At 53.2% G+C, this 27,322-nt stretch overlaps 7 protein-coding genes across 7 annotated transcripts; 1 reads left to right on the top strand and 6 right to left on the bottom strand.

Moving 5' to 3' along the window:
- Positions 1-1,714: 1,714 nt before the first annotated feature.
- CGGC5_v009182 (uncharacterized protein) lies at positions 1,715-4,099 on the top strand (the record flags this gene model as incomplete). The annotated part of the gene is made up of 1 exon (XM_032034679.1): positions 1,715-4,099. The coding sequence occupies one exon, from the start codon at positions 1,715-1,717 to the stop codon at positions 4,097-4,099; it is 2,385 nt and encodes a 794-aa protein (XP_031886250.1).
- A 275-nt stretch (positions 4,100-4,374) lies between these two features.
- cel12C (Endoglucanase cel12C) lies at positions 4,375-5,180 on the bottom strand (the record flags this gene model as incomplete). Its single annotated transcript, XM_032034678.1, has 2 exons — positions 4,375-4,774; positions 4,846-5,180. The coding sequence occupies 2 exons, from the start codon at positions 5,178-5,180 to the stop codon at positions 4,375-4,377; spliced, it is 735 nt and encodes a 244-aa protein (XP_031886444.1).
- Positions 5,181-9,963: 4,783 nt separating this feature from the next.
- On the bottom strand, positions 9,964-11,839 carry CGGC5_v009180 (Cell division control protein 42-like protein; the record flags this gene model as incomplete). Its single annotated transcript, XM_066152130.1, has 5 exons — positions 9,964-9,984; positions 10,062-10,428; positions 10,511-10,636; positions 10,687-11,373; positions 11,424-11,839. 5 exons carry the CDS (start codon positions 11,837-11,839, stop codon positions 9,964-9,966), a joined length of 1,617 nt encoding a protein of 538 aa, XP_066008428.1.
- A 2,303-nt stretch (positions 11,840-14,142) lies between these two features.
- On the bottom strand, positions 14,143-14,776 carry tdiE-16 (putative methyltransferase tdiE; the record flags this gene model as incomplete). The annotated part of the gene is made up of 3 exons (XM_032034674.2): positions 14,143-14,185; positions 14,250-14,669; positions 14,727-14,776. The coding sequence occupies 3 exons, from the start codon at positions 14,774-14,776 to the stop codon at positions 14,143-14,145; spliced, it is 513 nt and encodes a 170-aa protein (XP_031886248.2).
- A 190-nt stretch (positions 14,777-14,966) lies between these two features.
- On the bottom strand, positions 14,967-15,869 carry CGGC5_v009178 (Secondary metabolism regulator LAE1; the record flags this gene model as incomplete). Its single annotated transcript, XM_066152129.1, has 6 exons — positions 14,967-15,037; positions 15,086-15,215; positions 15,288-15,310; positions 15,358-15,449; positions 15,498-15,532; positions 15,585-15,869. The coding sequence occupies 6 exons, from the start codon at positions 15,867-15,869 to the stop codon at positions 14,967-14,969; spliced, it is 636 nt and encodes a 211-aa protein (XP_066008418.1).
- Positions 15,870-16,698: 829 nt separating this feature from the next.
- CGGC5_v009177 (Secondary metabolism regulator LAE1) lies at positions 16,699-18,331 on the bottom strand (the record flags this gene model as incomplete). The annotated part of the gene is made up of 10 exons (XM_066152128.1): positions 16,699-16,744; positions 16,802-17,221; positions 17,274-17,408; positions 17,464-17,501; positions 17,560-17,597; positions 17,656-17,782; positions 17,849-17,871; positions 17,927-18,012; positions 18,059-18,087; positions 18,146-18,331. 10 exons carry the CDS (start codon positions 18,329-18,331, stop codon positions 16,699-16,701), a joined length of 1,128 nt encoding a protein of 375 aa, XP_066008419.1.
- A 5,757-nt stretch (positions 18,332-24,088) lies between these two features.
- Positions 24,089-26,683, bottom strand: CGGC5_v009176 (Transcriptional activator protein acu-15; the record flags this gene model as incomplete). Its single annotated transcript, XM_032034672.1, has 1 exon — positions 24,089-26,683. One exon carries the CDS (start codon positions 26,681-26,683, stop codon positions 24,089-24,091), a length of 2,595 nt encoding a protein of 864 aa, XP_031886246.1.
- Positions 26,684-27,322: the final 639 nt, after the last annotated feature.

Below are 27,322 nucleotides of genomic sequence, written 5' to 3'. Positions count from 1 at the left end.
GCCATCTGGTTTGCTTGCTGCAGCTGCCCATCCTCGAACGCAGGGGTGACCGTTCCTGAGGCCTAGGTTGCAACGGTGACAATCACGTTGTGCTACCAGTCGGGGATTTGTTAATTGACCTGCTGATCGTAACAAACATGTTTCGATGTTTCTTTACGGATGTTTCCTGCGTCGTTCATTTACTCCAAACAACAGTCATTCTCGGCCGGAGCCGTACAGTGGCCCGCGATATGAAAAGAAAACAGTCGCCTTTACTTTGCATAGACGCAAAGCAAACAAATTTCACGAGTTGAACGGCAAGACCGAGATCTGGCTTATGTTAGTTCTACCCGTAGATACCTTAGTCACCATATCCCAGGCTGCAAGATATCGTCTTGGAAAATATCAAGAGCATGGATGTGAGCGGAATTCCGCCATCGATGATCTGCTTGCGCTCGGTTGCGACGATTGCCATCACAGCAGGGGATGCAAGCTTGGTGATTGCTTGTTCCAGCTGAGTGAGTGGATGAATTAAGGTGTGATGTTGAAGTGATTGACAATTGACGGGGGGCTGAAGCGCAAACCTTCCCCAAAGCAAGGCTTCAAAGCCGAGGAGCGCGCCGTGCGCTGATGTGGGACCGGCGCTCGGCCGGCGACACGGGTAGCGGAGCCACAGGTGGATTGGTCCGGGGAAGCCGTCATATGGGGCTCGGTGGGTCCCGGAGGCGCCATTAGCGCCGAAGCGGCCTCCCGACCCCGGTTCGTGTCACTTCTCTCATTCTCTTTCAGCTGGCAACTGTATTTGAAGGAAGAGATTATTGATCATCGCGTCTAGGCAACCTCTAATGGCTTGCTAGTAAACGGGGGAGGCTGGCGGATGTGGCGTAACTGTCCAAGCCTCCAATCCTTATGTAATCCAGCAGAAGCGGCCACAAGCCCATCCTGGCCCCCACGGAGTCTGTTCCCCATCATTTCCGTCACATTGTTTATTCGTGTGCAAAGCAATTCAATACGTACGGACGAACCGCGTGGGCATGCATCTCACGCCCCCAGCTTCGGCCGGGACGCCTGACGTCAAGGAGCAGCCGACACTGAACATGAGGCGGCAGAAGCAATCGGGCGGCCCAGCAAGCCTCGTTGCCTGGTTCACCTTGTCCGTAGACAGGTGTGGTGCGCCCGGACTGTGTCTGTCTTGTCAATCTGTCAATCCAAACTGGCAACGGCATCCGTTCGTCACAGTCGTTGGGCAAACACACGTTGGACACGTGCGACGGTGCCACCACCTCGTCAATTCGTCTCATCGTCCGATCGCCTGCGCTTACTTGAACCACCAACACCACCATCTCATCCCAACGACACACGACAAACGACAAACGCGGGGCCCCTCGGTTAGATCTCCATTTCGTCGTCATTCTGGCGCATCGTCGCTCACTGGAACGAGACCTGCATCATTCGCATTTCTTTCACCACCCGCGTTTCTCGCGCTACTTTCTTTTTCTCTTTTCGCTGCATTGTAAGGTACTGTTCGGCTCGCGGGCAGTTCCTGCATTGCAGCAGCAGTCGAGGTCGCTGCATCCTTGTCGCCGTCTCCATCGTCATCTCTATCGCCATCTGTCACTGTCCGTCGTCATTTGCCATCGTCCGCCATCGCTGGCCATCGCCCACGATCATCAACCACTGGAGGATCATTCGCTGTAACGTATCGTCGGCCGACAAACTGTTTCATCAGGCGACAATGGCCCAAGACACCCAATTGCCATCGTACCAGGATGCTGTCAGCAGGCTCGACTGGCTTGAGCTTGTCGCACCATACGTCGAGTACAAGGACTTCTCCAGCCTTTGCTCTGTTAGCACGCATTTTTATGCAATCTTTGCTCCCCGCCTCTGGAACGACCCATTGGTTGCCGTCCGCCGGTTGGGGCTGGACCCCAGCGACGACCTCGACTGGTACCTTACTTTTGCTTTCGACCGCGTGCAGCACATTAGACAGTCTACCCTGTCCCTCATCACCACCCTTGACTTTCGTGTGTTCGCCAAGGACACCGCCCACTTCCACAATACCAACAGGACAATACCAGAGACACTGCGTTTATTACCTAGAGTACTCCCAAACCTTCGGTGTATTTTGTTGGACGGTCACACCGAGGCCGACCCGGCCACTTTGAATGCGGCCCCATATTCGGGGGCTTCGCCCCCGCTGTTGGTGCTGAGCATGGCACACTGCGAGGCACAGCTGCCGTCTGCTTTTTTCACCTCCAACATCTTCCAACATCTCGTCTATCTGGACGTATCCGGTCTTCCGGGCTCCCTGCAGCCGCTCTTGGCGGTAGCTCACGGACGTCGCCATCTGTGCCATCTGAAGGCCCTCAAAGCAAGACGCCGGGAGATCAACGACGGGCTTGCTTTACAGCTTTTCCAAGCTTTCAAAGGCAGACTGTGGAGCTTAGATCTCAGTGAGAACAACGTTACCGATGCAATCATTGACGAATTCGTCGCATTGTGCTTCAATAGTCCCTCATTACGGTCTCAGTCCCGGTTCATGGCGGAAGGGAAATTGTCATCCGACGGCCACGGCAATGACTCCCACGGCAGATTCGTCTCTACCCAAGAGTCCGACTGGAGCGGCACCTTCAAACATCCGGAGCGACACTTTGTCGATGCCCCAGTCTACTCCGCCGATGCGACTCGGGACCTGCAGGAGGACGAAGCAGTTCGGTCCAATGGCAGTGCGCCATTAAGGCGAGACATCGCGGATCACGTTAAGGCCGCAGTCGCAGGAAGTATGGATCGGCCGGTACCTGCTTGGGCCGAGGTGCCGCATCTCAACGTCTGCACTGCGCCCGCCGGGATCACGCATCTGCACATCTCAGACACGCATATCACCTCTGCAGGCGTTGAGAGGTTGATCAGAAGCTCCCAAGGCCAGCTCGAAGAGCTGTCTTGCGATGGCCTGGCCTTCCAGCCCGTGCAGCGATCTGATGCGAGGCAGTCGCTCCCATGGCCAAAGGACGTGCGGCTATCCGGTGTCTTGGGTTGCTCGCACGTCTTCCGACCTGTGTTCTCGTCCAATCTGAGGGCTCTTCGGGTTCACCATTCACTTGTTACCCAGATACCAACACTGGAGGTAGAGGCCTTCTCAAAAATGGCGTGCAACTGGTTGGCGGAGACCACCGTCCGGGAAAGGTCTGAAATGGCCTTCTCGCAGGCGTTTGAGCCAGATTTGAACCCCCGGCTGACATCGCTTACCTTGACTAATATCCCCCGCCGGTCAAGTGGGCCTGTAATTGAGAAATTGGTGCATTTCCTAAAACTTTTGGGTTTACAAGAGCGCGCAATACAAGAGACGTCGTCGTCGTTGTCGGTGTCCTTGTCCTCCACTCGGCGTTGCCCTGCACTGCTGCGCGGCGTCCGCCATCTTCGTCTCGAATTTGAGGCTGAATCAACAGAGGACTCTGCAGGGTTCTCGACATCAGACGACCTGGATGCCGGGGATCTTCTGGACGGAGGCGAGGGCTTCAGCTTTTTCAGCGACGAGCTGCATCAGCCCCGCCCCCAAAACGCCACCAAAAAGCAAGCGGCAGATGTCGAGGCCACTGCCATGCACCTGGCTGACCCGGTAACGGGCCGCTTTACTTTCTTTCCGTTCAGTGAATATGAGGGTGAATACATGGACCTTCACGATACATGGCATGGGCAATCTTTCCAACGAAAAGTCTGGATTGGACCCGGTGTGCCGACTACCGCCGCAATTAATGAGTACATGAAGTTGGTACAACACTCAGTGCTGAGGACAAGAGTCGGTCCCGCAACACCTGACCACATCAAGGCGGGCGTCCCACCGGGCGCACTGCTCTTTCATGCCGCGTGGGACGCTATTGTCATGCCGCCAGAGCTGAAGCCTCCGAAGCCCGCAAAACTCCACGAAATGCGGGATGTTCTAGAGGCGATAAAGAAATTCCGGCTCGAGAGCAGGGCTGAATACGAGGCAGCGAAGAAGGCGGCCGTTGGAGGCATGGCTGGAGTCAGCAGACCTCTCCAGCATTCCTTTTGGTCTGGAAAGCTCGAGGTTTCTGTTCAGCAGAGCGTGGCACACTATCGAGCGCCAAACTACTGGCGATAGCAGCTTTCAATGTTCAAATGTCTCTTTCACAACGTTTTGTTTCTGTCTCGTCTCTTTACGGTGGTTCAGTCCCAAAGCATTTTGGTCATTTGTGATATATACTTTGTTTTGGAATAAGTATGAACAGGAAAGAAGAAGGAGGATCCAGCTGCTCAAAGACACTAATGCCAAATCCACATGTCTGTCTCAGCTTGCGCAGAACTCCACAACTAACCAACTGACAGCTCATCTGCACTAGCGCCCGCGAGCTGACCTAAGCCCGCATTCACACTCACTCAGTTCAGGACCGCGGTGTACGCCGAGGTCGTGAAGACGGCGTTGGAGCCGACGAAGGGCTCGGTGCCGGCGCCGATGCTCTGCAGGATCTGGGACGAGGGCAGGCCCTGGCTGTTGATGAGGTAGGTGACGAAGGCCTTGAGGTCGCCGCTGAAGCTCTGAACGTTGCTGGGGGCGACGAAGCTGAAGACGGTCATCTGGCCGTTGGTGCCCTTGTACAGGTTCCAGGTGCGGCCGGCGACGGTCGGGGTCGCGATGGTGCTGCCGGTGGCGGAGATGGGGCCGGCGCCGCCGAGGGAGCCGAGCCAGATCATGATCTCGTACTGCGCGGAGCCCGAGGCCGTGGAGGAGGTGAAGAGGTCGTAGGCGACGTTTGCGACGAGACCGCTTCCGGAGTAGCTGTTCATGGTCATGTTAGCATATTCCTCCCCTCACTTGAACGGGATGGCAAAGGGATTTGGACTACGTACCTCCAGTTCCAGGTCGAGGGGATACTGCCGATGGAGCTCAACGCCTTCTTGGTGATGCTGACGACGGCGTTGGCGTACGACTTGACGTTGTACTGGCCGCCGGACCAGCTCCACTTGGTGGACCAGACGAGGTTGCTGCCGGACAGGCCAGTCAGGGTGGTGCACTGGCTGCCGGTGCCGGAGGACATGCCCCAGAGGTTGTTGTAGACGGTGTACGTGCCGGTGACGGCGGAGTCCCACTGGCCGCAGTAGGTCGACGCGCGCTTCTCGACGGTGGGTGTCGGCGTGGCGAGGGCCGCCAGGGGCAGGAGGGCGAGGATGGCGGAGAACTTCATTGTGACGGGGCTCGGAACGGGGAGCGTGGGGCTGGGATCGGATCAGAGACGGGCTTGGGGCAGAGGTATGCGAGATACAAGATATCCATGACCACGGATGTTTATATATTCACTCGATGGCATTTATAGGATGCTTTGTTTTGAGTTTCTTGGCGATAATATGGCAAGCTCCATCAGTCATCTATTTTCCCGTCGACCGGCATCAAACGAATCCATGTGGAATTACCTCTTCATCCGCGCGAATGGTTACACTGCGCTCATAGCTCTTATTGAGAAAGGCAACCTACCTTCCGCAAAGACCCCAGAATGGGAGGTCACGAGAGATCCAATATGCCAGGGGCTGACAGCTTATTTACTTGGGGCAACGATGATCATGCCCTCTCCTGATTTAACGTCCCTGTTGGCGGCAATTCGACAGCACAGTCACATTTGAGCTAGCACAATTCTTGTCTGCGATTGGCGGCTCCCGGGGTGCTGTCGGGAACCGGAAGACGGGGCACACATGTTGCGGGGGTTTGTCGAAACCACGAATCAGGGGAACCCGGCTGTTGGCGAGCGGCCGGGGACTCATGAGTGACACGAAATTCTTTGAAGCTCTTTCTGGTATCATTCAACTCAAACTCAACAACGGAGTGATTCTTTACGACATACTCCATGCACTGAATCTCAAAGTTCAATTCTGCAATCCAGATATCATTTGGAGGTCGGATAGTTGACTGAGTCTTCACCAAGGCCAAGGCTTGAATTTCCCAGCACTGCCGACATCACTTGGCGCACCCACTCTCGTGAACCTTTGCGTCGATGGGATTCACGGGATATTTCCTTGCCCTGGTACTGGAACTGGGACTGCCGGCGAATGCGGGGTTGACTGCCGCATCCGCACCCCGGACTCCGACCTGGATGGTGGGGTAGCAGGCGGGATCAAACCTCTGGGATTGGCGGGAATGAAGAAGACCGTCAATTTTGGGAAGCGCAGCGGAGAGTTGTGCGGATTGAGCCCTCTATTCACACGGATCGTCTACTTGGCTGTGTTGCTCTTCGCTTAACAGCTACAAGGCACGGAATATCAAACATTGACATGTTGGCCGGCTACTCTCGGTGGAAGGGCTTCGGCGGTAGTGCCGGAGCCTGGCTGCTCCGGGCCCCGGTCCCATAAGGTAGGCAATACATTACGTACATGGTACACTCGATCGGGTCTCCCAGGCGATCTCCTTATTGACGATTTTATCCCCGATCGGCTTCGGCAACATCTCTTGGCCATCATCGCCTAGTGTTGGTTTGGACTCAATATTCTGTTTCAAGAGGGAGGTTCAACGAGATGGGATTCTCACTCGTCCTCATGCGCGACTCCATAATTCATTTACCGATTGACGTCACCCGCAACCACCCAGAGAGCGAGGATGGCTCGGGGCTCATCAAGGCACTTGATGTCAGCTTAGGCTGAGAAACAAGCAACATACGGGCATTGAACGGCATCATATTCCAGCCATGAAGACTGAATCGAGATAGAAAGACACTTCCAAACAGCCTATTGTGGGTGAGCTGGCGCCATGGCTCACTTCAGCTGCTCCCCGCCGTGAGCCCTCGTGGTGAAGAAGGCCTGGCTGACAGCGCCACTCTGTCTCCAGTTCTTCCCAAAACCTTCCGAATGGGCAAGTGCAAAAGAAAGCCCTCGCGGAGGAAATATTCGCTGAATTGTGAGATTGTGAGAGTTGACAAAACGCTGCGGTAATTGGTTTTTTTTACCCCTCTAGGCGTTCTTCGTTAGCATGGCGATGGCCATGACGGCGTCGAGAACTCAGCAATGCTGACATGTTTGGTTTTTCTACACGCTTGTCTGCTAGACTCGGGGTGGAAGCCTCTGAGAGGAATGGTTTTACCATCGTCATTTTTTTGGTTTTTCCTGGTCTTCGTATCTGCACTTCGCGTGGCCAGCGGCTCTGACGGATATGAGATGTGAGCTGGGAAGGGTCACCTACCATGGCTGGGTTAGACTACGCCATTTGGAGGGAAAACGCCAGTGAACATTGAACGCCTCCCAAGAACTCGAGGGTGCCAGGGCCCAGGGACCGCCGGGGAGGGGGGGGGGGGGACGCGCCTGTTGGTGACCCTTTTCCCACAATCTTGGGACGATCGACCCCGAACCTGGCAATTGTCTTGGATGCACGTCTAGCCTTTCTCCTTGGGCCTTCCTTGCCCCTGGCCTGCGGACGTGCGTCGTGCCTGGCATCTGGTGGAGCTGGTCCCCGACGCGTCGCGACGGGGTCCACGATGACAAGTTAGCGATAGTGGTGATGGTTGGGCGAGAAAAAGGGGGGTGGAAGGGGGGCGTGTTGGTACTTAGCGGCGGGTTCAGCTGAGTAGCGCGGCCGGGAGAACGGACGCAACTCTAATCTGAAGACATTGCTTTTCGTGAGCCCGGGGCGTGTGAGATTCTTGACTCTGGACTCGTGTCTTTCGTAAACGCACAGGAGAGGGTTTGCGTAGGCACTAGGCTTCCGGGACGAGGATACGAAACCCCGAGGAATGGGATTTGAGTTGTTGTGAATCCCTGAGGGCAACTCAACACCGCACTGTCTCATCTGGCGTGCGTTCCCGATCGGAGCTGTCCATGGGCATGGATGGGAAAGCCTTAGGCAGGATTAGACGGAAAAGGTTCCACGTGCTTGGGACCATGTGCAGTGAAGTCGAGGAGGCTCAAATTGCCCAGAAGGCAGAGATGAAAGGGTGGTGCAGGTGAAGTCGCACTGTGACAGGGGTCGAAAGGAGACGGACTGAGACACTAGAGGTGAGCCGGCCGGGACGGCTTTTGCGGGCCTGTCTGGGCCAGGCGTGGATTGGACAGACCGAGGAACGGGCACTATCGGGGAATGAGACGTGGTAAATCGCGCGGGCGGGAGCCTAAAGGCCCAGCGTTGAATGTGTGTGTGTGTGTGTTTCTCGGTGGCTTGGCTCGCATAACGGGCTAGACTTGGCCTGTTTGACGTATGTGTCTATCTTGACATTCTCTACCCACGATTCAGTAGATTCGGGGTCGAGCCAAAATGAACTGGTATGTGTCGGATGAGGCACTTGCAAAGTTTTACTAGTTCTCTTGTCCGGTTTGTTCCCATTGTTTTCCACGGGGGCTAGGCGTGGTTCGGGCGAGCTGACCACGCGTCTTGATGCTGGGAAGAATGCAATGTTTGAGAAACGCCTCCAAGGGGAGTTTCATGAAAGACTTTGTGACGGTGGAGGGCGGAAGGCGGATGGAGAAATTTCAAACGGGTCGCTGAATATCTTGCTGATCTTCAATATCTCAGACGACGATCTCATAAGGCCGTACGGCTGTGCGGATGGGGAAACGGAAATGAGGCTTGATACCTGTGTCTTGTGGCGGCGTCCTTGACGTGCGTGATATCTCTGCACAACCCTTCATGCCCCGTCTTGCATGTGGGCTTGCTTACGGGCGCTGTCCGAATTCTCAGTACATGCATGTCTCTCCCCGATATCTGCAGGTCGACACATTGGGAAAACTACAACTGCGTTAGGAGGTTAGTCTCACTGCCTCCAGGGACGAGGCTACGGAGCGCCACTAGGGTATGCAGGAAGATGGGATCCGGGGAATGTTGCATGTGTGTGAGTGGGCGTGATGTGAGAGTCGCGTTATGGGGGGGAAAAGACTTTTCAGTTCCCCTTCCTTGGTCTTGGATTCTGCGACAGGTCGGTTTCCGTGGGTGGTTTGCTGGTTTCCGGCCCCCACTTGAACTGAGATCCATGCTTTCCTTCGAAGGGTCCCCAAATGACTAACGGCCTGGTCCTGGTCCTTGTGGTTCCTGTCTTTGGCAGCCAGAGGTATTTGCGATTGGTGCATTAGCGCCTCCCAGCTGAGCAGCCCGCAGGACTCTTGCAGCCCTTGATCGAGATCTAGATGACGACGGGCTGGTGCTCCGGGCATTGGTGCCGGGTACCTGAGTTCGTATGAGCGGCTGAAGTCCGAGGAGGCCTATGGCTGTCGCCGCAGATCTCGGCCCCTGTTCGGGGATCGATGAGTAAGGAAAGATACTCCCAGTTTCGACATGTTGGTTATCAACTTGGCATAGGAAAGTGCTGGAATGTAAGGTCTTCGTTGATGCCCGTCAAGTATCACGAGCAAGCCTTAGACCACCTGCGATGCCCGCCGTTCTCCGTCTACTTTCTCGCGGAATGAAGCAGGTGAAGCCGCGTGAGGGGAGAAACCAAGGCTCTTGTGCACCCTTCAAGTCCAGCTATCGGCAAGCGCGGAAGTCCAAGAACCGAACTGAGGAATTGTTGCATCTCGGGTTTCAATCACATCCAGGCCAAAGCTTTTGTTCCATCAGGCAGTCCATGGCCTAGCAGTTTCTGTCTCGCTGTTTCAAATGGAGTACTCCAGAGTCTAGACATATAGTAATAGGTAATGATCAAGTTCTGGAGATCTGACGTCATAGCAAGAAAGATTCTAAGGGTCTGTGAAGCAACATAAGTATGAATGTGGATTAAGATTACAGATCTTTCGTGCAACGGGAAGCATCTTTCCCGACTCTGATTTGGTAAAGACTTTTTCACTGTTGCGTCCAAATGATTTCGTCCCAAGAACCCCGCTCGTTGTTTCGTTGGAACAGACGACCATCATGGAAACGGAAAAGGCTTCCGTATTCGTAGATCAAGTGGCCAGGCTCTTCAATATCTAGTGGCGTCTCCTCAATGATTGGACCCTCTTCCGTTATTGTGTCTACGGCTTCAGCAGCCCGAAATGGAGCTCCAGGTTTGCGTACTGATAGCTTCACCTTCTTTGCAGCCACCACTGTGTGTCATGTGGATTAGCGCACTCTGGCAGTCTAGTATCTTTTGACCGATGCGGAAAAAGGGAGATGTTCTCACCTGACCAATCAAGGCCTGAACAGCCTGTACATCTCCCACGTCGCAGTCCACGTAGCGGACTGACTCCAGTGCTTCAGCCAATTTTCTCCCACGAACAGAGGATGCTGCAAACTTGGCGAGATCTTCATCCAGGATTTCCTCATCACGCCCTTCATGGGTGCCGACGACGAGATATGGAACACCAGGAAAGATCCCAGAGATCTCCGGCACCCAGCGTTCCCCGACGGATTGAAACTGGGTGTCGCTGTATTTTCGCGAAAGAAACAGGAAGACATCTACTTCTGAACATGCCATATTCAGGAGAGAAGAATAATCCTCCACTCCAGTGGTGTCGTGAAGCTCAAGGTCAACATAAATATCATTCACTCTGATGAGCGTCAGCTGAAGTCGCAACAGCTTGCTTCATGGAAGCAATCATGGAAGCAAATTTCATTGTTCCGGAAACATACTTCACAGTGCTTCGCGAGCAATCAGACCCCTTTGGGATATCTGCATGTGCTGCAACTGGGGCATCGCCCATGAAAGTGTGAATCATTTTGCTTTTCAACGCGTTCGAGTCCCCTATCACGACCACTCTGCAGGAAAATGAGCCAAATTCCATCCCAAGGTTGACGTCTACACTCACTTTATTTTTGGCAATGCTCTCGATGACTCCATACTCGGCACTTTTCTTGCTACAGGGATCTCGGGAGTCTCCATGGAGGTTGATATTAAACTTCGTATAGAAGTCTGTCGGTTCCAAGCCATTGCAGGCTTCGGGTACGATGTGTTTTGCATTGTTGCCCTCCTTAACTTACCCTGCGGGCGTGTAGGAAGAGCTTGCTCCATGAACATAGCGGAAAAGGTTGACCCTGGGGCAACCAAGTGTACGTCGTTAAGGGTGATGGGTAGGCGGAAGGCAGAAACGACTGAGATGTCATTTAGACTGAGACCGGAGAGCATGCTCCACGCATTTGTATGCGCAGTTGACGTTGTGTAAGATACGTCGCACTGGTTCGAGTGGGAACGACTGTACACTCTCGACCTTTGAAGGGCAATCTCAAAGTCCCATCTTGCGAAATCAATTTGTCTCGAAGACAATGACGACGATGGCCTGGCTCTTGAAAATGGTAACGAAGTCATACTGCGTAGTGAGCGGCGACTGGACATAATTGACATTGCGTCGTCCATGAACTTGACGGATCGAACATCCAAAGGACCTCGGTCTTCCATAAGCCGCAAATGTTGGCCGAGAGTTCTGTTCTGCTCGAGGACCTCCTCCATCTTGACAAGCATCTCATCGTAACAGAGAAGCGCCTCGGCATTAGAGTGGCTAAACCCCAGTCAGCCCCGCGCTGGGAACTCAAAGGAATTGAACGGTACCTTTGAAGAACGCTAACGATCAATGTTAGCGACGCCTTTTGAGACTCTAGTCGAGGCAAAAGACTCAAAACCCTCTTTTCATTCCAAACCGATCGCAACCGATACCGGAAGCCATCTTTTTGGCAGACGAGGGATTCAAGCTTTGAGAGGGTAAACACTGCATTCGTAATGATGATAGCGAGATGCTCCAGCTGGATCAACCCTTTGCGAGATGCTGAAAGATGATGAAGCGAGTCTATCATGGACTGAACGGAAGATAATGCCAGCTTGATCTCCCCAACGGCCTCCAGTGTTGCCGCTGCCGACTGTGGCGCATTTGCAGTGCTGTCGATGAACCCGGATACAACGGTGTATACCTTTCCAGCTGCAGCCAGGAGACCGGCAATGGAGGCCGCAATGCTTAGAGGATCTGCCATTTGAGGACATAAGTGCTTGAAAGCATAGTCAATGGTGAATTAGCAGTAGATCTACCAGCCCGCCCCCGATCGCCTTTTCTGGGGATTTAATATGGTTGACCTGCAACACCGACCGCGGTGGCTTTCACATCAATATGCAGGGGGTCAGACCTAGTTGCAGGCCATGATGCCTGGCTGCATGCATCGAAGGCGCGCTACCCTACAGCCTGCTGTTGGCCCTGGTTCTTTGCCTATTCTCAGCGCACTTATTTCAGCTGCGCTCCGCGTTGCCAGCCAGTAGAAAACACCAAAAGGCTGAAGATGGATTAGCGAGCCAGTAGGAGATAACCTGAAGGTTTCTCCCCGTAAGGAAATTACACAGCCCCTTCGTTTACGCTTCAGGCGTCGTACTTGAATGGTAAGGCATTGTGAGGCAACCGGAACCCTGGTTTGCCGGTTCTCAAGGCATGGTGCATGCTGGCTAACTACCCCAACATCAGCTGATGAAAGATTCTCAGCATGCAAGTTTCGACTGGAGATTATGGCTCTCTAATGGATCGCGCGCGGCCTCGATCTCGGTGCAGATAAGTTGCGTCATCGTATTGGATACGTCCTCCGTTTATCTGATTCGTCGCGTTCTCCAACTTCAAGATGAAGACATATACGGGGCCTGCCTGTCTCAGTGTCAGCCACACCTGCACCCCCTAGATATCGAGGACGTTTTGCGACAATTTCGCAACGAACTTGCCGCTTTGAATAGCATTACTCTAACATCGAAGCTTCCGCTTTCATCGCTATCAGCTCGAGCGCGAACACTCATCTCACTCCTTGTAGCGCCATTCTTTGTACTTAGTTTTGGTCAGTCTGTTATGCCGTGCAGACCGATTAAAGGTGACTGCATGCGTGGTCCTCTGGCGCAGTAGGCCGACATATGGGAGTATTTGCGTCGACTCATTGGAAAAGGTTCACGATATTTGATGACAGGCTCATAGCCGCATAATTCAACGGTCGATTCTTTTGGCAGTCATTCCTAACCTAAAACATCTATCAAAGTCGTCAAACCTTTTCAGCAAATGACGCCAATTCTGGCATTCTTACCAATCAACTAGCACAGACGAGGCTGATCCGGGGGAGCTTGGTTGTATGGAGTGTCCCCATAAGCCCAGGTTTACACTTATGCGAGTGACTCCTACGAGCTGGAGATGTGATAAGGGACGAAGAGAGAAAGCCGGTCAAATGTTTGCATGTATTTGGCGACATGAGCCATGGCGCTTATGTAGATACAACTCGGTTATCAACAAAACCTGGCGGGACAAAACCGCGACCAAAGACACTGTCGATGTCAACAGCGAATGGGCCAAACCCTCCTTAGAGAATTGCTCGACACTGGGGAAGAGTTTCAATCATGACGGCTTAGAAGATCTCCTCCATCGTGCCTCGGCCGTCGATATTTCGTAACCCTTCAATCAACTCCTTGCAACTACGTTCATTCGACTCGAAAGAGCCCTGAGCAACGTCAGCATCTCGAAGATTTCTGATAATGCCCTTTCAAGGAGGCATGAGAAGATGCAGAGGTTTGACATACATACCGTTTAGCATTCCGGATCTCCGTTGTCGCAGCAGACAACTTGCGTGTCCGTTCCGCGCAAGAAACAAGTGTTTGCGGGGCAGCCGCCGTCGTAGAAGTTGCAGTCAGCCGAGACAGTGGCCGCGCAGAAGAGAGCCGCGGCAAGGGCAATAATGTGGTTGGAGAGCTGCATGTTGATTTTGGTACGATTAATCTCGAGATGAGGTAGTTGAGAAAACAATTTCGTAATCTGGGATATCTCGGCGACGGGACTTTATACACAGCTCGCACGCTTTTCAGCATGGCCAATTATTGATGCTTGCTTTCGGCGTAGCCGACGCCAGTAACTGAACATTCAAAGGCTATGTTTACTCATCACGGTGTAGCTGGGTCTTTTGCGAAAGCGAAGGTTTGGATTATACTGCTTTCCAGTATTTGCTAGGGATGATGTGCTAAGACAGGAACTGAAATGCGCTGATCTGTATTGTGTACCTGAGCAACCTGAGTCGTACGTCATTATCTGAGCCTTTTAGAGAGCGCGGGTCAGCCGGACTACTCCTCGAGACCCAAGGGGGCCCCTTAAAATAAATAAAGTTTTCTCAATCTCGTCACAACCCTGCGGGGGAGCATGAGGGGATTGAATGGTTAATCAATAACAACACAAGTACGCAGACGGTCTGCTTCCACAATACGGCGAGTCGATTTAATTCAAAAAACAAGATAACAGCCGTCCTGACATCTGTCACTTTGCGCCTTCCTACTCCGCCTCGGCTTCGGGGACTTGGCCATAAGCCACGTGGCTATAGCGAGTCAACATCAGCTCACCGACGCCTACTACATAGATCGAGGTGTAGGGGTACTTACAACTGCGTATAGCCATGGTAACGGTTAGACTTCATCTCTTTTCGCACTTCGGCGAAGAGCACCTGAGCCTCCACTTGAGTCCATCCAAGGACTGAGGTAAACAACCTCATGTTATAAGCTTCGAGCCCGTCCATGATCTGGATCACATTCATGTGCCCAAGATCCTTCAGATGTGCATCCTTCGGCCATGTGCCTATCGGAATCTTGAACATTGTGTGGCGAACATTAATGAATCCAGCGTCTTTCAGCCAGCCCTCAAGTTGAGGGCCAGGGCATGGGTCCCGGCCTATCATCTGACAAGCCTCAAGAAACATTCTGTCCATCTTCATAGTGTAAGTATCTTCAGTGAGAGTGCCGTCGTCGCAATAATAGACAATGTCCCAGTCTTGAAATTCGGCCCACCCTCCTGGATTGGTGTTTCTACAATTCGCTGGTCAGCAGGACAGCCTTCAGAAGACGGCTGGTTTAGCTGCTTACTCGAAGACGTTCTTCGCCAGTTGAGGCCAGTCTGCAATTGCTCCTGCCATAGTACGGCTGAAAATGAAGTCATACTTTGGCCCGATCCAAGGGCTCTCGACGTCATCAACTTCGAATTTGACATTAGGCGGAACCCTAATCACTTAACATGACTTGAGAAGCACATAGCACGTCAAAGATAACTCGCCATTCCATCTGAACGGGGCTCAGATCTTTTCCAATCACCTAGAACTATTAGTATCAGGAGAGTAATAGGTCTTGAGTGCAGCATATCTCAGCGTTGGGAAACTCATCGGCAATCTGAACGGCCCCTGCGGGCTGTTAGTGGTGGTTAGAAGGGACGCGGGAGATTCACTAACAAATTCCGGTTCCGGTGCCAATATCCAGGATTCGATGGACCTGATTGGAGTCAATTGGAGCGTGATAAAGCTTCCCCTCCATCACTTTAATGAGGAAATCAGACAGAAAGTCAAGACGGTCGAGCTCGGCCTGTCAGTAAATGCTAGTGTTAGAAGAGTTCGCCTGCTAACATGCTGCGCACAGAACTAAAGGTGGGATCACCTCATCGTTGGGACCATAGTATGCTGAGTTGTGATTAGCAACGAAGTAATCATACAACAGTCCGACTCACCGCCGTGGCGAAAGGCATGGTAGCGGCGACCATGCTCGGTAGGGTAATCGACCACGCTAGAGCTCAGCGATTTCGTATACGCGGAGACAGATCTACACAATGAGCGCATGTTGAAATCAAGAATTCCTGGTCAACCTTACAATTGCTCATCTGGAATTGAATTGTCTTCGTTGTCCTATACGTGCTTTGAGAAAAGGCATCAGCGTTCGGGAAAGGGCGAGACAAACCTGTTCATCGACCTCAATCGGGGTTTGCTGAGCCACGATACCACCACCCTCATCGCGGGCCGTGTGCTCTCCAGGGGGAGAGCCTGGCACAGTGGGTGAGGCGGTCTTTGACCTTGAAGGGAGAGTCCAAGACTTTGGGGACGCTGCGTCTGCCGTCGCCTGTTCTGCTCTCGGCAAAGAGACTGCTTCTTCCGTTGCAGAAGAGGTTCCTTCTGCTTGTGGAGGAGAAGCCTTCGATGGAGAAGTAGTCTCCACCGATTGCGATGGTTTGGGGGCGTCAGCCATATTTTGCTTAAATGATAAGACTTCACAACGATAGTCGTGGGAAAGGTCTCGGAGAACGGTGAATACTTGAAGAATCCGTCAAGAGGTGGGAAGAAAAGGCTGGAAAGAGGGGATCCATGGAGGGATCCAGCTAACATAAATAGAACCTGCAGTGGGTTTCCAGCATTTCCTCAAGGCCTGATGAGCTATTGTTGGTGCAAGATGCGTACATGCCCAGCATGCAGATGCACGAAGCGTTTTCCTAATTAAACACACAGTACTCACAATGTCCAGGGTGCGGAGGTGATCAGTGTCTGCCAATGTGGGACCGAACTTCCAATAGGATTTGGCCCGACGCTTCATCCCCAATATTCTTCGACATATGCATACCGCGTAAATCAGCACAGGCTGCGGGCCCGGTTTCCTCTTCAGATCTATTTCTCCAGTTCGAGTGGAGGGCAAAGAGTGATAGGACTCCAACCACGCACGTCGGCCGCGGCTACAGTCTACATGTTGCTTGACATGGGATAAAGAACATCACGTGGTTGTGATACAGGCATCGAAGGCATCCACGATCATTGAAAGCCAGACGCAGAAGCTCATTAAATGAGAGAAAATATTTGGTGCGTTCATTAGGCGCGTATCAGCGAGCTGACTGAAAGCAGAGACATTCGTCGCCCATGTCCCGCATCACTGGTGGACACTAGCAACTTGACGAGAAAGTATCTGGGAAGGTGCCATAACTTGAACCATCAGAAGTTTAACCATTTACTTGACCAATGAGGTGCTAAATACTTTTATTGAACAGCGCAATGTGAAGGAATGATGCGAACCGCAAGTATCGCGACCATTATTTTGCCGCTTCAGACTTTGGTTTCTGAGCATACACGACGTGGCTGGGTATATCTTGTTTCAGCATTGTTCACTTAGTTCAGTTTGGATGAAGGACTCACAAGTTTATGTATGCATGAAATGCACCCGTCTTCAGTTCCTTGCGACACTGTGCAAGGAGCACCTGGACCTCCGCCTCGGTCCAGCCAAGAACTCCGGTGAAAAGTCTCAGATTGAAGGCCTCGAGGCCATCGAGCACTTGGTGCAAGTTCATCATCCCGATGTCTTTGTAGTGGGGGTCCCTAGCCCACGGTCCAACGGGTATCGGGTATCTGTGATGGACGATGTTGACAAAGCCGGCGTCCTCGAGCCACTGAGGAATCAGGGGACCCGGCCGCGCCTCGCGACCGATGATCTTACACGCGTCGAAGAACATGTTCAGCATTTTATGCGTCTGGTGCTTCTCATTATATGAGCCGTCATCCGACCGGTACAGAAGGTCCCAGTCTTGGAATTCGGCCCAGCCGCCTGGGTTGGTGTTCCTAGAGATAATGTGAGCCTACTATGCCAATAGCTACTTCTACAGAAACTCACGCAAAGATATTGTTGACCAATTTCGGCCAATCGGCAATAGCGCCTGCCATGGAGCGGCAGAAAATGTAGTCGTATGATCTCCCAACCCACGGACTCTCAACATCGTCGACTTCGAACTTGACGTTCGGCGGGACCCTGCAATTGGTCAGTGGGCTCATTCATTTCGACTCGAGGGAATAGGCTCAAATACCAAGTCTCCTGAGTAGCACTCAAGTCATTTCCAATGATCTGTCAGACACACTGTCAGCCGAGACTCAACACTCGTGTAGGCTTGATTATGGCTCACCTCCGCGTTAGGGAAGAACTCCGCCACTTCGATAGCCCCTGTGTCATATCATGTCAGTCTCAGACCTGGATTCCACGAGTCAGGATAGGTACAGACAGATTCCGGTTCCGGTGCCAATGTCAAGAATTCGGTTGGTCTTGTCTTGCTCCAGAGGTGCATAGTAGAGCTTCCCAACGGTCTTGACAATAAGCGCAGATAGAAAATCGAGGCGATCCAATTCTCTCTAGCATTTCGTCAGCTATCTTTGATGTCTTGGGAACATTGTGAGTGGCCGGGATATGGTAATTACCTCGTCATTCGGGCCATAGTAGGCTGTGCTAGCGTCAGCAGTAATCCCAAGTCAGCTGTCTCGATTGTGAAGTCTTACCTCCGGCGCGAAACGCATGGTATCGTCGACCATGCTCCGTTGGATAGTCAAGAACACTCGAAGTAACAGATGCAGTGTATGCCGATCTAAAACATCAACCTCAGACCACAGCGTTAAACTGAGCTTTCTTACAATTGATCGTCGGTTACAATGGTAGCAGCCTAGTGCCAATGTTAGAACATGGATAATAAACGGATTGACGCCAAGTATTCAACATACACCGGTCGTGTTGTCAACTTCGATATTATTATCAACTTGGGGAGCAACAGCCTCGGGTGAACCGGGCGTCGCTGGAGACGCAGTCTTGGACTTCGGGGATGCAGTCTTGGATCTTTCAGGGGACGTCGTCTTCTCCGCCGGAGGTGAACCCGTTGGCGAACGTGGGGCCTTTGACGAGTCGGCCATGTTGATCTTTGGTCCAAGAAACGATTGCAGACTCAGATTACCGACAGTTTGGCACTGGGTCGAATGTGACGGAAATATTCTCCAGCACGACTGAGAGATGAACGCAGAGAAGCCCAGGAAGAGGGGTACGGCGAGTGGGCGATTGGACCCAGACACTTGGGGGCCATTTGTACCGCCGGCGCCAACATTTCTTCACGAGCTGGTGACCCGTTGTTGGTGCAAGAGAGGTTGATTGTGCAGGCTCGGTATGCACAAAGACGTCCAAGTTTCCCCATTTGATATTCAAACCTCGTCCTTGCCTGGGGTCGGGAGCTAATCAACGGTCCGTCAATGTGACTGTAGTGGGGCCGTTCCGGGCTCCCCGATGCGTTCATCAATTTCGGCGAATGAGAAACGAGCTGTCGCGCGATCCCCGGTCTTCTTCACCGAATGAACATGCACAAATCAGCTCAGGTTGCACCCCTGGTTCCTCGCTGAAGGCCAAAACGAGAAGAAACAGTGTGAGGAATTACCAAGCGAATCTAAACTTATTGCTAGCTTCCGGCTTATGTCTCCAAGCCATGATATGAACTTGCGGACTTGCGCTCTGTAACACCAAAGCGACTGATAAGCCAATGACCTTAATGTAAGCGATTACCAATAAATGAGAGGCTTAGCCTTGGCATTTCAACTCTATGTCTTCCCACACTATCGCTAAGATGGGTCGATATTGAATCCTAGAAATGAATCCAAATGCCCAAAGGAAGCAGTCGTCAGCCGTCTGTATCCTTGAATCTAAACCTACCCCATTGTTCCGTGACGAAACTGGCCCGGCTACTGTATTGACGTGCTTTATACGCCCCTCATCATCGTTTCCTTTCTTTCCCGGGAATAGTCTCATGTATCCTTGGGGGTTTGCCTGGCAAGGGGGAACTAGCGAGCAGCCTACATGGGAGCTCTGTTGTCCAGATTCTTGATGCACCAGCTCTGTTCCAACACAAACACTTCCCAACCTGTATCGGACCGGGAAACACCGCTCGACATAAGAACATTTTGCCAGCATCCCTAGGGTCTAGACAACTGTTGGACTTCGCAGTCAAGAGATGGCGTTACCGAGAGATGCACTGGCCCATCAACCTATTAACATCATATGAAATCGAGGTTTTGGCTAAGTCGAACCCAAATGAAAGGGTGTCCAGAAAGCAATATGGCGCTTATGCTTAGAATTTGCTGTCAGGTTGACACTATGGGCAATGCTACAGCAGAAGCTGATACACAATGGCGACCGAGAAGAGTCTTGAAGAGAGTCAGCTATTATCCATGGATGTGAGACCGCGCTGTACCAACACTCAGCTTAGCCTTTGATCGGTTTCGGATGTATCAGCAGTCCATTCAGTTCCTCACTGTCTTTACAAGTAGCAAGTCTACTGCTCAAAGTAAGTTTATACTGGTCTTAATGTCTCACGAGTTCTTCATAAGGTGAAGTATCTAAGAATATCCATGAAAATAAAAGGAAAAGGGCTGATATGTATAACTTGATTCACCAGAGTTTTCACTCTTAGCACAGGCAGTCCATCCAAGACGAGGATGGATTGATATCGAGATCTATACCCCCTCATTACCTGTGAAAACACTCCCGAAAAAAAGCAGCCTCAACGCTTGCAACCTCAGAAATACCTAACGGAAACGGATAAAGAAGAAAATCGGAGCAAAAGATGTGATGATATTCGCTAGATAAAAGACAGGCTCAATTGTCAACCACCACTCTACGGAACGCGGCCACCCAAATCCAGGCTCCATGGACCGCCAAATTTTGAGTTTGATTAATAATCAGACCCGCCTTGCTAGCTCAATCGGTAGAGCGTGAGACTCTTAATCTCAAGGTTGCGGGTTCGACCCCCGCGTGAGGCTCAAATCCTCACCACGATTGACTCGGTCCAATCCGTCGGGTTCTTCTTTTTCGATTTTTTGTAGCATTGACTGACCAGCATTGATCGCTTTCATGCGCATGGTTGATGATGAGTGAAGAGCCATGGTAACTCGCAACTTTGTTCATCTTGGTCTGCCGTAGATCTGTTCATCTCGTTGTATCACGGTGGCGCGTCTTCCGAACCTCACTTACACACTCCTCAGTGGAGCCATCATCAGAGTCTGCATCGCCACGCTCTCCAGCCTGCAGGCATCTTACTACGCGGCACGTCAGACCACATTCTGTCTGATGAAATCTCCGAACCCTTCTTGTTCCCAGTCTCTGGGTACCGCATCCAAGGTTCGCGACGCGTACCCGGCTTACACCAAAGTCCACCTCACCAGCATCCCCTCTCAGTAAGCCCCCTCTCATCGACGGTATTTGTCAACCCTCTTCAATCACAGCGTGCCTCGCACGACGGCCAAAAAGCCTTGGAACGCGCCACAGTGTTGACACATTACAACCTCATCGCCAAGGGACACACCGGTCTCTAGTCGATGGAGCAAGCAACCGCAGCCGGGCCGCGCCCCCGGCCTCCCACTCCTACCGCTGAGCCCTTCCCACGGCGAGCGTCCTGACCGGCAACCCTCAACACCACGCATCGCAGTCTAAACTCCGACGTCAACCCTCGGGGAGCATCCCTTCTAGTCCCCCTTCCGAAACGGAGAAGCCCATGATCCCTGGGAGGGCAGTCACAATCGATAGCCCAGAGCGCACAAATCCCTGGCGATGGTGCGCGAAGAGAGGAACGCCGGAACCTTGAACGAAGGATAGGTATCTTAGTGGGAGGGCCAAGATGTACCCGGCCGCCGCGTGCCGATGCGGCTTCCAGCCAAGATGCGGCGGGGGGCCAAAGCCCGACCACGTTAGGCGAAGGGGGGGAGGGGTAAGGGGCCAAGACCCGGGATGCCGGCCGGGCGGTCCCCGACTTTCCCTGTGCTTATCCCTCCTCTCCTCCAAAGCCGTGCCGTCGTTTTCGTTTTCCAGCACGCGCCAACCACCAAGGGCAGAAAAAAAAAAGGCAGAAAAGCAAAACGATGAAGAAAGAATTCTCCGATTTTACCCACTTTGCCCACAGACGCCGCTGACACTTTGACATGACAACCATCTAAAACAATCTTGTCACGGTCCGTCGAGAGGACCTTTCGATGGAGGCCGGGGAGGGACGGGGGTTCCAGAAGGTCACAACAGCCAAACGCCCAAAACTTGCAACAGAAACCCCATCACGGACCAACTACTCTGTGTCAACGTCTTGATCACGAACCAGTAGGTAGAAAAAGAAGAAAAAGTAAACCAAGAAAGGGCTGTGTTGAGTTGGCGCTAGTTGGCCAGACCACCCCGTATCACATCATCCCGTCAAACCCGTCACTAAATCGTCCCAATCCCGCACCCGAAACGGTCTACATCAGAGATTTTGACTGAGCAGATCATCGCCCACACAGCCAAGAACAAGGGGGGCGAGCAGAGAGAATCGATGACAGCGATAAGCTTGTTTTCTCACCAAGTCCCCACACCATCAAGTAATTACAACAAGGCTGTGTCCGTCCACGATAACCGACAAGGCCAGTTCGCACATCATTTGGGTGGTGGCCCTCTCACCAAGGTTCAGCCCGTTGCCGCTAGCCCAAAGATCCTTGCAGCATGTGTGACACGCATCTTCTACGTTCCGTAGCCTCTTGAGACTCTCCCGCTAGTCAGGAATGGGCGGACGTTCAGGAGGGAAAGGGTGGTGTGTGGAGTGTGGTAACCTACATTCGGCGGTGGCAGTGCGTTCGAACCTTTTGGTTATCATCTGCGTTCTAGTTCTTCCTTAGGGGGGGGGGAGGGAAGTTCCCTGGCCACACCACGCTGCCCAATGCAGAGATCACATCTCAGGGTCTTGGATCACCATACCACCTCAAACAGCTCCCCTCCTCACAGAAGATTGGGGCTAACGCCATACCTTACTGATGGGGCCGTACCGTAGCCCCCAAGGGGAGGCAGGTCATCGGTACCAGTTACCAAACAGTGAGATCACCAACCACCACCACCCCGCTGAAAGGGAAAGCTGGCTATGCTATGCTGCGCTGTCCCAGTGGCATCCAACCAACTCCCCCAGCAGACGAGAAACACGACGCCAAACGTGGGGAGGGGACCGTGTTGGCGCGGTTTCTCTCTCCATCTTGTGTCTGAACCTGGGGGCCATCGTGCCGTTTGACGTTTCCAAAACCAACATTGCGACGTTTCTCTCGAAGCTTTTGGAAGCCATCGACTCGCTTCACTACCTTGGTAGGCGCAGCAAGCACCACAAACACATCTGGCGACAGAGCAGAGAAACGAGTGTTTTGAGGCAATTTACGTGCCCATCACGATATCCAGTCGTAGCGTTGTTCGGTAGTTCCGTTTGGCGTCTGGGGGCCTGGCTGCTGGGCTGGTGTGACGAGGTTTGTGTCAACTGGGTAAGTGCAAGATGAGCGCGAAGAGGCGAAGGGCGGTGTCCGGAGCGTTTGCTGCGGGCTGGCCTTGCTGGATGCCCGAAATCGTGCGGCTTTTGATTGCGTTAATCGTTTGCTTGGTGTTGAATCCGGTTGAGTTGAAGCCATCGAGAGCTTGTTGTTCCTGCAAAATGCGCCTTTACGTAGAGTTTGTGCTCTCAGAGATGTCGTTGTGTACACTCCATCGCGCCCATCCCAATTGTAATGATTTCAACCAAATTTTCCTAGTCAGTAGATCTCAAGACAAAGAAATCACACAAGGACAGTTCCAAAAAACAAAAGATTGTCATCGTGGTCTGGAAAATACCAGCGAGTTCCGTGCCTCGCTGGCCAGCCGTAGAAATCCGCTTCGTTTGTACATAACCTATGTGCATGTAGGTAATGCAACTTTTTTGCGTAGTGCAAAATTCCGCAGTTGCGACAAAAAAAAAAGAAAAAAATGGTTCCAAACATAGAAAAGATGATTTCGACGTCCAGTCAGCCCAACCCCCCATATAGACAATATTCCCCAAACAAAGACAGCAAATCAAGAAAAAAACGACTTTCCAGCCATCATCCTCTTTGCACTGGCGTCCACCCACAAAAGAAAAAAAGGCCCGGCCTCTTCCTCTGCCCCCGTCTCCCACGGTTGGTTAAAATGACCAATTCGACAAACGTTGGAGCCTTTTGAAGTTGCCAAGGCACTGGACGACTTCCCGCCTGCCTTTACTTTTTCCCCGCCTGTCCACCAATGTCCCACCAAGGCTTTTGGTAAAAACTCCTTTCACCCGGACCTGGTCTTCCAGCGAACCAGGCCAAGAGATACAAAGGGAAATGCCAAAACACGAGAGACCCTGCCGCCTCCGTTCCCCGCTTCCACTGCTTCCCCCGCCCGGTGTTTTAGTGCAGACATTAAGGTGTTAACGAATGGTTTGAGGGGGGCCCTGTATGGCTACGCCCGCTCTGGATGCGGTGGTAGAGAAAGGAAATTTTTGGCAAAAAATGACTGTGGAATAATAAGAAAAAAAAGAAGAGAGATGAAACGGCAAAGACGACGTCTATAGCCTGATCAACACATTATCGTACAGTGGAGCCGGATTGATGGCTCCAGTCGACTTGACAATCGCAAAGACTGTTCTGGGAAACCGTCGTATCGTTACGCGGTTTCCGAATCTGGTCATTTCCGTGACGTTCGTGAACGGTCATGATTTTGTTGTTGCCTGGGTATTGGTACTGCGAAAAGACATCAGGAAAAGATCATGTATGGCTCCGTAGCGGTATTCCCTGGGAAAATCGGTACACCATCCACAGGACGGGTCGCTCAGGGATCGTACGGCGCCAGGCTGAGTAGTCTCTCTAGATGATGTTCGCGATGCTCAGCCTGTCCTGCGGCCGACCCTTTGCGCTCGCCGTCGGGCTGTTGCTGCTGCTTCCCTCGCTGGCGGGTATAATGCTCGGCAGTGCAGGGGCAGGCGTGCCCTCCGACTTGATTCCCGCGGGCAACGCCGAAGACCAAGTTGCGGAAGTTGGGGTGGGCGTCGTATTACCGGAGGCCAGCCCGCGGATGGCTGCCTCAAGACGTTCCCATCCACCCCATTCCTTCATCTCTTCGTCGCTCAGGCCGGTACGTTGCTCCGCACTGAACAGACCACTGCTGGCACCGCCGGAGGCAGTGATGGACCCCGGCGATGTGGGAGAAAGGATGGCTTCGCGCTCCCCGCCAGCCCAGATCCAAGCAGCGTCCGGTGCGGCCTGCAAGTCAGCGCTGACATACGCCAGGAGCTCTTCGTCGTGGAGAAGGGCCTCTTGCAGAGGGGTAGGGCCAGGTCGGCCCTGAGGCGGAGGGGGCGGGGCGAAGGGCTTCGGCGGCGTCGTGCGAGCAACGAAGGAGGCATACTCGCTGCGCTTGGTGCCAAGTGCTGAGACGAAGAAGGCGAGGAATCTTCCACAGGGAATCGCGACGTCGCGCCTTGCGTCGATGGAGGCGAGAGCGCGCAGGCATGTCGTTGCGTGGTCCCAGTACCCCGCCAGCAAGAGGAAGAGCGCACATCGGAACGTGTGCATGGTGAGAAGTGCTGTTGCACCATCCGCAAGGTTCGGGGTAGCGCGCGAGAGGAGGGAAGCTGTTTCAAGAGCTGTGTGAGTGCACTGCTCCATAGCAGCGAGGCGAACGTCGGGAGGGCAGGTCGGAGCGAGGTTGTGGCGGTGCAACACGAGACGAGCGTGGAGCAGGTAGGTGAAGGGTGTCAGGAGGTGAGGAGAGATCTGCCCTGTGCTTGAAGTGTCGCAAACGGGTGGGAAGGCTCGAAGGCACGACACAAAGTGCTGATCGAACGTTGCGAGTCTGGTCGGGGCCACAGCTGGGGCCGCCAATGTCTTGATCAGGGACGAGTACGATCTGATAACGTTGATCAGAGCTAGGAGCGAGTGGTTGAGGGGTTCTCGGCCCGGTGGCACCATAATACCGCCTTCGTGGATGTAGTGATCGTCAACGCCAGCGGGAAGGGAAACATCGCAGTCCGAATCGTCAATCAGGACAGGGCGGCCAAGATCGAGCGCTAAGCTACGGTCCAGGATGTATATCGTCCACCAAACTCGTCGGCGCATCTCGCCTTCGATGACTGGCCACGGTCCGGATTCTGAGTAGAGGCCGAGATCCTGACCAGCTCGCACTGCGGCGCCTAGCCACGTCCAGGCGGCAGACTTTTGGTTCATTTCGTTCAAGCACAGAATTACAAGCACCAAGGCCCGTACATTGTCGAGAACATAGTCGTTATTCCAGGGGTCGATCATGCCCCGGGCGACTTCGAGGAGCTCCGCGGCTCGATAGGCCCGGTGTGAATGGGGGTCCGAGCTGAAGAGACTTCCTAGTGCCAACGCAGAGAAAAACGTGGAGAGCCACGCCGGCTGTACCGATTTCGTGTTTCCCATCCTGTAGAGATCGTCGACTCCAGTTTGAAAGGTTGGCCAGTGTAGGATGGGAAACATGGTATGGGCTGAGCCATAGTAGGCGTGCAGCAGCTGGTCAGTCGTCTGCCTCGGGGGCAATTCAGGCCTCTGCGGATCAAACAAAGGTGTCGTAGGCGCTTGAAGATACTGCGCCGGAGGCTTCCAGATTCCGCGAGAGAAGATGCGCATGTTGGACCTCGCTCTCGCCAGGTCATGCATCGGGGCAGGTCGTTTCCTCCGCTTCGGTTCGGTACCAATCTCGGGGAGTTGTAGGGGGAGTTGCTCAAGACCATCCGGATCAACGTCCATCGCACCATCTCTCTCCTGAAGCATCCGCCTCATGCTGCCATTTTCTCGTCTCAGGCGTTCCAGCTGCTTCTCGAGGTCTTGTACCTGCTTGATCGATGACATTCTACGGTTGGTTTCTTTCGTGAACTGGCATTTGACGTTGCGGCTGGAGCATTCCGAACAGCTCGTCGTCTCTGTGGCATCACACTTAACCTTTCTCTCCCTGCATGCGTCACAACTGGGGTCTTTCCTCCTCTGCCTGTACGCTCTCTTCTGCGCCTGCGAAATGGGCGGCAGCGAAGCTGTAGAAGGGCCTGGTGTGCTCGCTACCGACTCCGCCGAGGGAAGTGAATCGCGTCCCATGATCGAGCCCGCAGTCACTGGCGTATACGGAGTGAAGGCGCTCTGGTTGACGGGTGGCAAGGGCGGGATGCCAATGGGTTGTGGCGGCGGCGCCGCCGTTGTCCTCGGTCCTGTATTCATCAAGCCTCTGGGAAGGTACTGAGATGGCTGCTTAGGTGAGGTCGCAGATGAAACCGAAGAGGAGTCGTACGACCTTGTGGAAGGATTGGGGGATCGTGGATACGGGTTGTGCGACGATGCAGCCATTGCGGAGCGCTGTTCAAATGACCAGTACTCGCGCGACTGGTTCAGAGGAGTCTCCACGGGCTCCCCAAGATGATGAGCAAGAGGAAGGCGGCGCTCCACGAACATACAGACGGATGTGTCGGGTTGGCGAGACGAGAGAGTCTGGTTGGTATAAGTGAACTCGGAAGTTGGCACGGGGACTAGAAACTAGACCCGGAGCCAGTCACGAGCACGATAATGCTGTTCGCCGGTGTGAAGTTGCGGCTCACTCAGCAACACAGGTCAACCAGATTTGGTTTTTGTCTTCGCGCGTCCGGGCAACAGGCGTACTGCCGTCCTCTTCGACGATGCTGGCGAGAACGCGTGTTGCTGCAGCTGTCCTGTGTAACTCGAGACAGGCTAGACCCACGACTCCGGCGGTTTGCTTGTCTGACCTCGGCCGCAAAACTGCAGGACGGCAAAGATGAGCGTGGAATACGGCTGTTGTGCTGTGTCAACCCGCTGTAGAATTGGGTGCTACCAAACGATATCTGGTACGCAGGACTTGGATTAGCGGGATGCTCTCCAAGATCCGTCTGAGTAGCCGTCTTTGAGGAGAATGGTGTTGTTCAGAATCAAGCCACGAGTCAACCACGAAGGAAGATGACAGTGAGGAACGGCTTAACTCTTGAACAAAAGACAGGAGGAAGAAGCAACCAACAGTTCGAGATGGGCGGAGGGTAAAGAGGTGTAAAGAATGACAAGATGTGGCTTCTCGGGATGGTG

Source organism: Colletotrichum fructicola (genome assembly GCF_000319635.2).
Source record: "Colletotrichum fructicola Nara gc5 chromosome Unknown KSG_Nara_v1_contig05, whole genome shotgun sequence".
Lineage (NCBI taxonomy): Eukaryota > Fungi > Ascomycota > Sordariomycetes > Glomerellales > Glomerellaceae > Colletotrichum > Colletotrichum fructicola.
Note: the sequence above shows the minus strand (reverse complement) of the source record. Positions and strands in the feature narration are given on the sequence as shown.